Source organism: Dermochelys coriacea, chromosome 4, assembly GCF_009764565.3.
Source record: "Dermochelys coriacea isolate rDerCor1 chromosome 4, rDerCor1.pri.v4, whole genome shotgun sequence".
In the NCBI taxonomy this organism is placed as follows: Eukaryota; Metazoa; Chordata; order Testudines; family Dermochelyidae; genus Dermochelys; species Dermochelys coriacea.
The window spans coordinates 145,134,301-145,147,576 of record NC_050071.1 but is presented as its reverse complement, the minus strand read 5'-3'; the positions used below and the strand labels follow the sequence as shown (position 1 = coordinate 145,147,576).

The 13,276-nt window shown below is 47.7% G+C and overlaps 1 protein-coding gene across 22 annotated transcripts in view; it reads left to right on the top strand.

Annotated features, from left to right (window-relative positions):
- The window catches only part of DCTN1 (dynactin subunit 1), a 143,139-nt gene that overhangs the window by 15,726 nt on the left and 114,137 nt on the right, over positions 1–13,276 (top strand). For 3 of the 22 annotated variants that reach the window (XM_038398990.2, XM_043512898.1, XM_038398982.2), the window contains exon 1: positions 9,369–9,613. The exons of 11 other annotated variants lie outside the window; for them this stretch is intronic. In XM_038398990.2, coding sequence (XP_038254918.1) covers positions 9,581–9,613 — 33 coding nt within the window. In that variant the 5' untranslated portion in view covers positions 9,369–9,580. Of the gene's footprint in view, positions 1–9,328; positions 9,614–13,276 lie in introns of those variants that run through there. 8 more of the 22 variants (XM_038398992.2, XM_043512901.1, XM_038398975.2 and 5 more) reach the window with 7 other exon arrangements.

Genomic DNA, 13,276 nt, shown 5'->3' with positions numbered 1-13,276 from the left:
AGACAGGACAGTGTTGCTTATTAGTCAGCAGGTCCAACCAGCTGCTATGATTCCTGAACTTTCTGTGTTTTCAGACACCTCTATTCATGTTGCTTTTCTGCTTGTATTTCCCTCTTTCCTACAAGGAACAGAATCCTCTCCATGCTGATCCAGTTTTTCCTCCATGTAGCACCTTGGCTCTTGAGCTGGCTGGTTGTGTGTGTGTGTGTGTGTGTGTGTGTGAGAGAAAGATTGGGAAGTATTAAAGTTTGGAATCTCTCAAGCCTCAGCTCTTGAGACACATGCCTGTAAGTGGCAAAGACTTTCCATAAGCATGGGACACAGATGGCTCTGTTCTCATTCTTGACCTATTTCAATAGCTGTGGAGTTTTTTCTCTTTGTGGCAGGATTTCAAGGGATTTCACTGAAGGCTCATTTGGCATCCATTGCTGCTGCTCATGTTCTAGTCATTTTGTGGTGTCACTGGATTAAGAGGCTCTGTCCCTGAGGAGGCAGAACTTTGTGCTTATCAGGTTCCAGTCCTAGAACTCGAGAAACGAGCACCCTCTTCAGTTCTGTGTAGTCTGTCCTACTAGGTGCCAAGACAGAAGTGTTCTCTTCAATGACTCGGAGGGCAAGGCCTCCACCGCTTCCTTTGGAAGATAGTATCCTTCAGGTTTTGTTATTAGATTTTTGGGATTTAAAAAATGGGGTGAAAATAGCAAATTTGGGCTTAACTGTTTTTGTTTTTCAAATAAGACACTTTCCTCCCAGGTTTTATATAAATATTTTCAGCTTCTATGTGATGTTATCAAGGTCCCCAAGTAGCTATTAAAATGCATGATATACTAGGAACTGTGTGTGCCTCCTATAAAACAGAAAGGAATGACCTGCCAACGCTACATGTAGATGGCAGTGACATTGAATAGGTGAATAGTTTTATCTGTTTGGGTAGTCGGTTGGCAACAGGAGGTTCTGTGTCAAAAGTCATATGTTGGATCAGTCTTGCATCACGGACATTGGATCTTCAAAGGCCTCTGTTTGGGCAGTGGGATGTCTGTGTGACGACTAAGAGCCGAGGGTTTAACTCGGTAGTGATGATAACTCTTATTATATGGAGCAGAAACATGGCAATTAAAAGCAGCCGAGGAGCGGAAACCAAACGGTTGTCAGTATCGAAAGTTACAGTATATTCTTAACAGTGTGGTCTGATTTTGTCACAAATGAGGAGATATTTAGATGATCCCGGCAAGTTGCAGTCTTGCAGCAGTTGAAAAGAAGACGACTGCAGTAGTGGGGTCATGTCCAACGTGCAGAAGAATGCATGCTTTTGCAGAAGGTTTATAGAGCTCAGGTTGAATGAAGAGGAGCAATAAGGCCAACTGTGAATGAGGTTGGAAGATGCAATTTTGAGGGACTGAAGAAACCCAAATCCTCCATGCTGACTCTTGCTGAAGGAAGACGACTTGCTAGGGACTATTCAAGATGGAAATCCATTTTACGTGCTACTATAGCTACATCATAGCCATATGAATCTGCTGCTGCTGCTCTGAGTGGAAATGCATCATCAGTTGGACAGTACTGTCATTGACAATGTGTACTGGGCTGGTGAGAGTGGAACTGTGTGGGCTTGGTGAAGCCTCCACATCAGCACTGTCAGCCGGCATTCAAGTGGCCTGGTGAAGGTGTAGGCCAGGGGTTGGCAACCTATGGCATGCATGCCAATTTTTAATGGCACGCTGCTGACCCCGGCAGACAGCAGTGTGCCATTAAAAATCCTGCCTGGTCTGGCCCGCTCTTTTCCGCCCCTCACTCTCTCCTTGCAGGGTAGGCAAGCTTCCCCCTCCACCGGCCTCTTTCCCCAGCGAGCTGGGTTTCTGACCCTCCTTCTCTCCATCCCTGTAGCCAATCAGCTGACTGACAGCCCTTCCTATGGAGGGGGAAAGGGAAAAGCAGAGCCTCAGCGCGCGCTCAGCTCCAGGGACCTTGGGGAAGGGGCATGTCCCCTCCAGCCCCCTGCCATGAGCCGCTCAGGGCAGAGGGCTGGGAGCACCCCCATGACCCCAGCCCCATGCCCTGACCCCTGCACCCCCCAACACCCCATGCCCTGACTCTTGCACTCCCACCCCCACCCTGAGCACCAAATGGTAGCTCCTGCGCACATACCCCCACTTTCCCACCTGCACTCCTTGCACCAGATGGGAGCTGCCCAGGTAAGTACTCCACACCCAAACCTCCTGCCCTAACCCTGAGCCCCCTCCCTCATTCTAGCTCCTGGCCAGACCCTGCACCCCAACCCCCTGCCTGCTCCTTCACCCCCCAGTTCTGTTCTCAGCGTACTCTCACCCTCATCTCAGTGCAGAGAGAGGAAGAGACTGGCTAGAATCAGGGAGAAGGTATTAGACCTGGGGTTCCGTTCACCTAGGCTGGCAGCGGGCTGAGCAGGGCCTGTGGCTGGGACCCTGGCTGGCAAGGGGCCGGCAGCCAGAACCCCAGACCAGCAGCGGGCTGAGCGGGGCTGGCAGCTGGGACCCTGGCTGAGCGGGGCCGGCGGACGGAACCCCAGACCGTCAGCGGGCTGAGCCGCTCAGCCCACTGCTGGTCTGGGATCCAGGCCGCCGGCCTCGCTTAGCCCACTGCTGGTCTTGGGTTCTGGCTGCTGGCCCCTTGCCAGCCGGGGTCCCAGCCACAGGCCCTGCTCAGCCAGCTGCCGGTCTAGGTGAATGGAACCCCAGACCGGCAGTGGGCTGAGCGGGCCGGCGGTGTAAGATCAGCATTTTAATTTAATTTTAAATGAAGCTTCTTAAACATTTTGAAAACCTTGTTTAGTTATATAATATATAGACTTATAGAGAGAGACCTTCTAAAAACGTTAAAATGTGTTATTGGCACATGAACCCTTAAATTAAAGTGAATAAATGAAGATTCGGCACACCACTTCTGAAAGGCTGCCGACCCCTGGGATAGGCCATGTTGTTTGCAAGTTGATTGACAGACGTTGACCATTTGAGCAACTGGCTTCTTAATTGGACGATGCTGCAACACCTCAACAAAGTTGGCGGCTGGCTCCATGGGGAAACTAAAAAAGCAAAACAAAACAGCAGGATTTAACCTTATATTTTAAATTTTGCTTGAAGGAAGTGTGAAGTGTGTGTGTAATTTTCTGCTTTCAGGTCTAAATGCAAAGATAGTGCTCCAACTATTTCTCCCTATAGTTGACCTTATTAGTAGAGAAGTCTTCCTGATGTTCAGCCTGAGTTTTTCCTTTGCATAATTATATCTCATTACGTCTAGCAATCTAGGCATAAGAGACTCAAATTTATGGAAGTTAGAGAGAGAAGACTAGGTCTCATCTAGTTCTCGCTCAGTGGCCAGCACAGGATTGTTCACTATTATATACTTCCTAATTTTTTGCTCAGTCTGGCTTTAAATGTGCTAAGTGGCCAAAGAACAGCTATATTGGGTCAGACCAAAGGTCTGTCTAGCCCAGTATTTTGTCTTCTGACAGTGGCTAATGGCAGGTGCCCCAGAGGGAGTGAACAGACCAGCTCTCCTCCTCCTGGAATGTGATTCTACAGTCGGAGCCATTCACTTTCAAGATCGTTTTCCTGATATTTAGCCTAAATGTTATCTTTTTGGATTTTTGTCCCATCCTTCGTAGTTCTGTCCTGTCACACAGCTCTAGATAATTCCTCTCTCTGGTTGGGGTTTATACCCTTCAAATATTTGCCCACTCTGACCTTCACTTAGTGGTTGTTGTTCAGCCAAACTGCTCTGCCCATATTTAATTCTTCCTCATAGATCCAGGCCACTAGCCAACCATTGTTTATTGCTCTTCTCTGAATTCTGAGGCACAAAGGGGTTAAGATGAGGCCACACAGTAACATCTGTACAGAGCCAGGAATTAGAACCCAGGTCTTCTGACTTTGTCCTGTGCTTTAGCCGCAAGGCCATCCTTGTTCTTAAATTAACATCTTTGTGAATCAGCCTAATTCCTGTGGCAGCTCACTGACTTCCCCACCCAGCTCTGTAGTCTGGCCTGCTAGTTTACCATTACTCTGTGTTAATAGTCTTTGGATCCATTATCAGACTTTGTGACAATACTTATGCTCCAGGCAATTTTGTTAAGCTACCCAGATAATGCAGCAGTTACAGAATCCTCTGCACAGTGGTGGGGATTACACACTTCAGAATCATGCCAGCCATTTCCCTCCCAAGGTGGGCAAATTCATGGCCCCTAGTGTTGTGGTGGAGCAGGGACCTGATGCCCCACTGGTGTGCAGCACGCTACCTTCTAGCGTTTCCTGTCCATTGCTGTGGACACTGGCAGTGCTACAGAGAGCAAAGAGGAGCTCAGTTCAGTGTTTGATGTGGAGGCAGAGAAAGGGGTTAGCCCTGGGAAGGGAGCCCTGTGTGTTGAGGAAAAGAAACTTGCAGAGATGTGAGGAGAGGTAATACTTTAACTTGAGATCCTATTCCCCATTCACAATACTGGAACCTGCCCCCAAAGTCTGTCAAATATGGTGCTGGATGTTTTAAGTTCCTGTACTTCAAAACCCGTATCCCACCCTCAAGCCCTGTAGTAATATTTACCCTTCTTTAGGACTTTTGCTTGAGGATTGCCAAGTGCTTTATAGGTATTAATATAACCTCACCAAAGTCCTGTGAGAGTGATTGTCTTTAGCCTAGTGCAGCAGTTTTCAACCTTTTTTCATTTGTGGATCCCTAAAAAATTTCAAATGGAGGTGCGAACCCCTTTGGAAATCTAGACATAGTCTGTGGACCCCAGGTTGAAAACCACTGTTCTATGGTAACGACAACCTTTCGCAGACCCACTAGAGATTGTTTGTGGACACCCCCCCCTTCCCCCTCCCTCCCTAAGGGTCTGCAGACCGCAGGTTGAAAACCACTGTCCTAGTTAACAGGGATCTGAGACATGCAGAGGTGAAGTGACAAGACCAAGGGGAGAGAGCAAATCTGTGGCTGAGCTGGGAACACAACACTCTAGTATTCCCCATTCTCAGATTTGCTACAAAGTAATCCTCAATCTTTGTACCCTCTGAAATCCTTATTGAAAGGTGCTTATAGATATTCACGATATTATAGTATGTATAAAAACCAAATGCTCTCAGGAAATGCAAAACGTAAGGTTCCATTAGTAGCACTGGCTCAGCTGCATTGAATTTGTAGAATATTCTTGATTCTGTTCTCTGTATACAATAACTTAACACTGTATGTGCAGTGTGGCAGAGTCGGTATTTGAGTCCTACTTTTTGTATTTACTGACTTTTCTGTGTTCAGATTTGCAGTGTTACTGTTGCATTAACTTAGGTATTCCCAGATAATGTCCTTGATATATATGTATTTTTAAAGGGACAAAGGCAGTTAGAGGGAGAGAAAATTAGAATTCAAGTTATAGCATTATGGGAATTATGAAGCTATTTAGAAAACTAAACATCTAATAGAAAGTTGTGTATTTTGTTTAATCAAAAGTTTTCTTTTAATTGTAGTTGTTTTTACATCTTGTTCAAATGGTACCTTTGACATCTAACCACCTGCAAAATGTAACCTTTTCAGCCATTTTTGAGCTAGTCACCTGCAAAAATGATTAGTTTAAAATAGGAAAAATGCTTTCTCTCTCCACTAATGTAACTCAACCTTTCACAAACCCCAGAAGACAACTCATCCTTTGGACTTGTGACCAAGCATGGAACTTTTCAGCCCAAAAGAAAACTTTTGGACAAAGTTCTCAGTAAATGAAAAATGGGAGGGTTAAAGTGAGAGCTATTTGCAAACTTAACTTCAGATTTTGTGGCAGATAATCTTCTTTACGTGCTATACAAGAGGTGGAGAGTATGCTTGTAAAAGTTGCAGATGAAACAAGCTGAGAGGGTTGCTAGCACTTTGGAGGACAGGATTATAATTCAAGACAACCTTGACAAATTGGAGAACTGGGCTGAAATCAACAAGATGAAATTCAGTAAAGATAAGTGCAAAGTACTACACTTAGGAAGGACAATCAAATGTACAAATACAAAATGGGGAATAACTGTATAGGCAGTAGTATTGCTGAAAAGGATCTGGAGGTTGTAGTGGATCACAAATTGAATGAATGAGAGTCAACAATTTGATGAAGTTGTGAAAAAGGCTGATGTATTCTGGGATGAATTAACACCAGGGTGGGCAAACTTTTTGGCCCGAGGGCCATATCGGGGTTGCGAAACGGAGGCCGAAATGGAGGGCCGGGTAGGGAAGGCTGTGCCTCCGCAAACAGCCTGGTCCCCCTCCTCCTATCCGCCCCCACCACTTCCTGCCCCCTGACTGCTCCCCTCAGAGCCCCCGACTCATCCAACCCTCCCTGTCCCGTGACTGTCCTGACCCCATCCACATCCCTGCCCTGACAGACCCCCCGGGACCCCACCCCCATCCAACCCCCCGTCCCCTGAGTTCCCTGACCCCTATCCACACCCTGCCCTCTGACAAGCCCCCCCCAGAACCCCCGATCCATCTAACCCTCCCCCCCACTCCTTGTCCCATGACTGTCCCCTCCTGGGACTCCTGTCCCTAACTGCCCCCCCCGGACCCCATCCCCTATCCAACCCTCCCTGCTCCGTCCCCCCCCCCGGAACCCTCCCAGACCCCACCCCCTATCTAACTCCCCCTGCTCCCTGTCCCGTCCCCCCCAGAACCTCCCAGACCCCACCCTCTATCCAACCCCCCCCTGCTCCCCATCTCCTGACCGCGCCTCCCCCCGAACCTCCACCCCATCCAACCGCCTCCTGTCCCTGACTGCCTCCCGGGACCTCCTGCCCCTTATCCAGCCCCCGCCCCCTTACCAGGCTACTCAGAGCGGCAAGACAGGCTTATTGGAAAGCCTGGGAGATGGGCGAGCGTAAGCGCGCTGCCCGTGCAGCGGGATGGCTGCAGGGAAGGGGGGACAGCGGGGGAGGGGCAAGGGGTAGCCTCCCCGGCCGGGAGCTCAGGGGCTGGGCAGGATGGTCCCACGGGCTGGATGTGGCCCATGGGCCGTAGTTTGCCCACCTCTGCATTAACAGGAGTGTGGTGTGTAAAACATGGGAGGTTTTTATCCACTCTGCTTGGTACTGGTGAGGCCTCAGCTGGAGTACTGTGCCCAGTTTGGGGTGCCACACTTTAAGAAAGATGTGGAGAAATTGGAGAGAGCAACAAAAATTATAAGGTTTGGAAAGTACGACCTATGAGGAAATTTTTTTAAAGAGAAATATTTTGTTTTGAGAAAAGAGGGGGTTGGGGGTGTCTTTAGATATGTGAAGGGCTATTATAAAGAGGATGATGATCAGTTGTTCTCCATATCACTGAAGGTAGGACAAGAAGCAGTTGACTTAATCTGCACAAAGGGATATTTAGATTAGATAATAAGAAAAACTTTTTGACTCTTAAGGATAGTTAAGTACTGGAACACATTATCAAGGGAGATTGTGGAACTGTGGAGTTGGAGGTTTTTAAAAACAGGTGAGACAAACATCTGTCAGGGATGATTTAGGGATACTTGGTCCTGCCTCAGTGCAGTGGGGTGGACATGACCTCTCAGGGTCCCTTCCAGTTCTACATTTCTATAATTAGTATTTTCCATCAGAATCATGGAAATCAGAGATGGACTAGAGCCTGTTGGCCCATGTAGTCCGTGTCCTGGCCAAGGAAGGATTCAGACTTCCTCCTTTTGATTTTTCTTTTCTGTAGTAGGCAGTGTATAAAACCAGCTGCACGTACTTAAAACTCCTAGCTACCATCAGGAGCTGAAGGATGAGAATTTAACAATGCAGATGTGCTGTGTTATGAGAGCGGGAGTGGGTTTGGACAGATTTGGCAATATGAATGGGATAAAGTTGAGGAAGAGTTTAGTGCAAGGTTGAGTTGCATCTGCCGAGTCAGTGCTGAGCACAGGGGAAGCTAGGGTCCTAGAGTCTATTTCAGAGACGGCAGTGTGCGTGGGGGGGGTAGGGCAGAGGTGGGCAAACTGCGGCCAGTGGGCCACATCCAGCTCGTGGGACCCTCCTGCCCAGCTGTTGAGCTCCCAGCTAGGGAGGCTTGCCCCCCCCGGCCCCTCTCTTGCTGTCCCCCCTTCCCTGCAGCCTCAGCTCGCCGTGCCACCAGCACTCTGGGTGGCGGGGCTGCGAGCTCCTGCTGGGCAATGCGGCTGTGAGAGCCGCCGGCCTGCCCTGGTGCTCTAGACTGCGCGGTGGCATGGCTGCCAGTCCTGGTGCTCTGAGCAGCATGGTAGGGGGGTGGGGAGCGGTGGGGTTGGATAAGGGGCAGGGGATCCCAGGGGGCAGTCGGGGGAGCCTGTCAAGGGGTGGGGGTGTGGATAGGGGACAGGGAGCGGGGGGGTTGGATGGGGTGGAGTCCCGGGGGGGTGGTTGGGGCGAGGGGGGTCCCGGGGGGAGCGGACAGGGGACAAAGAGCAGGGGAGTTGGATGGGTGGGAGGTTCTGAGGGGGGCAGACAGGGGGCGGGAAGTGGGAGGGGGCGGATAGGGAGCGGGGGCCAGGCTGTTTGGGGAGGCACAGCTTTCCCTACCCGGCCCTCCGTACAGTTTCGGAACCCCGATGTGGCCCTCAGGCCAAAAAGTTTGCCCACCCTTGGGGTGGGGGAAAGAACTGGAAGATGATCACTAGTGCAGCTGTGATGTCCTGAAATAATGAAGAAAAGCAGAGTGGGACACACTGGGAACCCCAGGTTTGCCAAAGCCTGGTGTCAGGCATGTTCCCTCCTCCCCAGCCCCCCCCCCCCCCCCCCGCTGTTTCACAGGCAGCACTGAATGCTGTAGGCAGCCCTGAAGAGAGAGGCTGATGACTTTAATTAGACATCTATTCAGATCAGCCATAGGAAGAGCAATTATTGATTTAAAAATGCCTCGTGATTAACTGTTTGGTCTCCATACCTGTGCTTTTGTCCCACCTAGATTGCAGCATGGCTCAGTTTTTTAAGAATGTTAAGTCCTGCAGTAAAGTGCAATCATAACTCTGGCTGGGAAGGGAGGAGCAGAAAAGAACAACTGAAAGTACCTGTTTTTGAGTAAAATTCACTGCAACTCTGGGTATTTATCATCAGCTCCATACAAGCAGGAATGCGGATGGCCCTGTCTAGTGAGGAGAATGCAGGCACACCGCATATCCAGCGCTTCCCTCCAAAGCAGGACTAGGCTGTGTTCCATGTAGGTGCTTTTGATGTTGGTCTGGAGAAGCTCATTGGTATCATTTCATGGCTTTTGTGTCTCCAGTGCCCCAGCCCAGGCAGCTTGTCTTTTCTTTTCCAGTTTCAAATAGGAAACTGTTTAGCATTAGGACCCAGTGGGCTGGCAAAATCTGTGACAAGAGTCTGGAGCAGCACTAGCGCAAAGTGAGTCTCCGTCAGCTGGGCTGGATTTTTGTATACCCATGTATTCAAGAATCCTCTAACGGAAAAGGGTTTTTTCCTCTGTGTGGCCAGACAGAGCGTGGGTTGGGGTGCGGGTATGGTTGAATCAACTGGAACATAACAGCCAAATCCTTCCTGAATTACTACTAACCATGAACTGAGACCATCATTTAAAAAAAAAATCATTAAAATAGAGCAACGGCAGCATGGCCCAAAGCAAGAGACACACATACAGTCGGGTAAGTTGGGGGGGGGGGGGGCAGAGGGGATTATTTACAAACTACTTGGATCTATTATATGTCTTATACCTACAATATAACTGAATGTTATTGGTGCAATGAAGGATATAGATATTTACTGTGAAATATAGATTGTTTACTATGCTTTTCCCATTTTCTGAATTGTGCATCCTGACTATTAGCAATATCTCACTCGTTAATACATATCGGGGTGGGGGAGGAAGGTGTAGATGAATAGCCTGAATTATACTATTAGCCATTTCCTTTTGATTTAAATTAGTCTCTATTTCTTGTGAGTTATTGCTGATAATGTAATGAGGTGTCAGCTGAGCCTCCAGCGATGATAGAATTTTTCTGGGGCTTTTCTGCACAAAGATTCTAGGTTGCCGTGCCTCCCCCCCAGGCCTTCTTTGTTTTTTCCATCTGATTGTTTTCCAACTTGCACTGTGAGGTGCCAAAATGATTTTCAGATATTTGGAAGCCCAAGGTTTTCCGTATTGCCATTAAGCTTGGGTTGTGAAGTCGGCAACAGAACTTAAAATGAGCAATAGCCTTACAATGAGGCCTTTCTTTGGAATTTTTCTTTGCTGTTTTGTTCTTTTTCTCGAATCTAGTGGTCTTCTGTCTGACTCTCTAGGTGTTGGAGAGGCTGGGTTAGTGCATTTCCAGGCTTCTCTATTACTTGGTGCTTGCCAACTTGGCAAAGAGCTCTATAACTCTAGGCTGATCACAAATACTATCGGGCCATGTTTAGGCCATGTCTTCCTTCATCTTTGCAAATCCTGAGAAGAGAGAGGCCTTTCTTATCACCTCAGGTTATGCTGAACTCATTGCAAACCTCCTTTAGGAAAAAGCACTGAAAGAATGCAGTGTGCAACTGCACTGGCTTCCCAGTAAAGAGCATTGTTAGGGTAGTAGACAACACACCAAGGAATCATTGGTTGATTTTTGTGTTTAACTTAAGAGTGTATATGGTCAAAATGACTTGGTTGCTTTTGTTTCTTAGCTGTTACCCCTGGTTAGCTAGATGATAGAAGTAGCAGAGGCCATGGTGCATAGCAACTGCCATCCAGAAGGACTAAAGATGGTCACTTAGGGAATATGTCTGAAAAGTTACTTAAAGTGCTTCAGAAATGGTGAAAGAATGTGGTTTGTGTGTAGAATCCCTCTTTTTGACTAGGTCTCCTATGATTGTCCTCTGCTCTTGACAGCCAAGCCTTGGAATATGTGCTGCTCGCTAGCTTCCCGGAGTTTGGATTTTCTAAGATGTTCTGTCCCTGATCCATGGGCTGGCTCTGAGGCTTTCCCACTAGTATTCTGTTAGCTGTGTTTAATTCCATTCAATGGCTTAGGCCAGGTGGGATTTGTTTGGGTTTGTTAGTCTCTAGGTGCTACAAGTACTCCTGTTCTTTTTGAGTTTGAAGTTAGTCAGCATTAACTATGTTTTACTCAAACTACATGTTGAGACTCCAGTGTCAATAGAGCCAAATTTGTGAGCGCCCCTCTAGAGAGAGCTGGTTGGTTGTGGTACTTTACTTGTCTTGGGAGTAATACGACACCTAATATATTAACAGGTTGATTATCCGAATGACTCTGGATCAACTGTGTTGGCAACTCTAGAAACACCCAAACCATTTGCCTGGCACACCAAAGTAACCATACATGCCCTGTGGGATTCCCATTCTCTCTCCTCGGGGCTGGGGTTAGTGGGTTCAGCTTAGTATTTTTCCTGTTTGCTGAGTTGACAAGTATTTGTGCCCTGTTTTCCCCTGCCCTTGCCTCACCATAATCTTCTAATCTCTTATTTGAAATTGCTCTGTTTGCTTTTAGGTATCAAACCAGAGTAAGTCCAGCACTAGAGTGGTGCTCACACAGTAGGAGCTTTGTCACAGCAACGCCTTGCTAGTTCATCTACAAGTCTAACAGCAACAGATCCAGGCTGCTTAAGATTCTGTTAGATGAGACAGCAGCCACCCGCATTGTGTCACTGGATGATGGGTCTGTTATTAATCCTTGAGTAATCGCCTTTGATGAGGACCGAATATGGCAGCACCAGATATTATATATTCAGTAATAACTAGCCTTACCGCAAACGAAGACTAGAATTATTTCTAAGTCTCTCCTTTTTCAAGTCCTCTTTAGCTACCTCTTAAATTTGAGGCTAAGAGGATTTTAACTTGCGGTCATGAATCTCTTCCTGGAGACTTCCAGAGAAGTGCTGCTGTGTTCAAGGTTTGCCCCCAAACTTTTGATCTATACTTTGAGTGACAGATTAAGGGTGCAATTAGTCACATATGCGTGCAGGGAGATATCGCTGTGCGCCCACATGATGACATGATCCTGGTTTCAAAACGTAACACGCACATTTGGGGGGTTATGTGCCCTGGTGAAACAAAGCTCTAAAATTGTTGTGTGCAGGCAGCGCACATTAGTGACACAAATATTTGTGCTTAAATCATAAGTATGTTGAAATATATTTTGGTATTTTTTTGGTATTTTATTTGGTTTTTGGTATTTTTTAAACCTGTGTGTGAGAGGGGAAGAGAGAGAGAGAGAACTGACCTGGGGAGGATCTGAATAGTTTTTCTGGGTGTGAAAAGCGCTCTGTCCTATCCACAATTGCCTGAGACATCCAGTCTCCCAAGATTTGAGGCACAGTAGGGTGACGACTCCTCTAGGGCGAAGGAGTTTTGCAGGAGGGCTGCACCTGGGAGGCTTTGAGCTAACCTGATGGTTCTGAAGCTTGATGGGGATGGAGTCATGGGTTTCCATAACCGCACAGTTTCCATAGCGTTGTCTCGTTTTAGAATGGCCTACTAGCTTGCGTGCCTTTTTGACCACTGCTGTACATTGAGCTCATATTATGATTGAGCTGTCCACAGTGATGTCTAGATACATTTCCTGAGGGGTTCTAACTAATTTAGAATCCATCAGTGCGCATGACTGATTTAAATTATTCCTTCCAGTGCTCCTCACCTTGGATTAGTCTGTGAATTCAATTGGTCTTTATAATGTTCAGTTACTTGCTTTTGTTAGATCTTCCTAGAATTCCTCACAATCCTTTGTTGCCTTGACTTTGTAATTGGCAAATGTAACCACTTGGCTCTACATCCCACCTTCCTGACTACCACCAGACCTATACCAGACATTCCCAGCAATGCTTGGCGCTATTGTTAGCCTATCATAGACATTTAACTTGCCAAAGGCCAGTCCTTCATTGTTCTAAAGTCTATAGAGCTATTACAATGGATGCTTCAGTCTGCTTGCAGCTTGTCAGTCACTGGCAGAAGGGGAATGCCCTGCCTCTGAAGTTCCTCCAGTTTGGTGTGCCCCCTGTTCCCCCACTCTTCCCTGCTGTAGGGATACTCCAGTCTTTATTTCACGTTTCTGACTGACCGTTCAGCCCTGTAACGGGTCCCTCCAATTCCCAGCTGCATCCCAGGGCTGTGTTTACCCTTTGGAATTTGTCCCGAGTTCTGCTTCCCCTGTTTGCAGCACCTGGTTCCCTGCAGACTTCAGGGAGTGCTCAGGTGAGAAATGCCAGAGGCTGAAGGATAAGTGGGGAACAAGAGACAGGCCCTTGGAGAGTCTCAAGGTGGTTGACCAGCTCTGGGGGCAGAATGCATTCCCCTCCCTTAGCCCATGCCCTGGCTGGTCACCTCT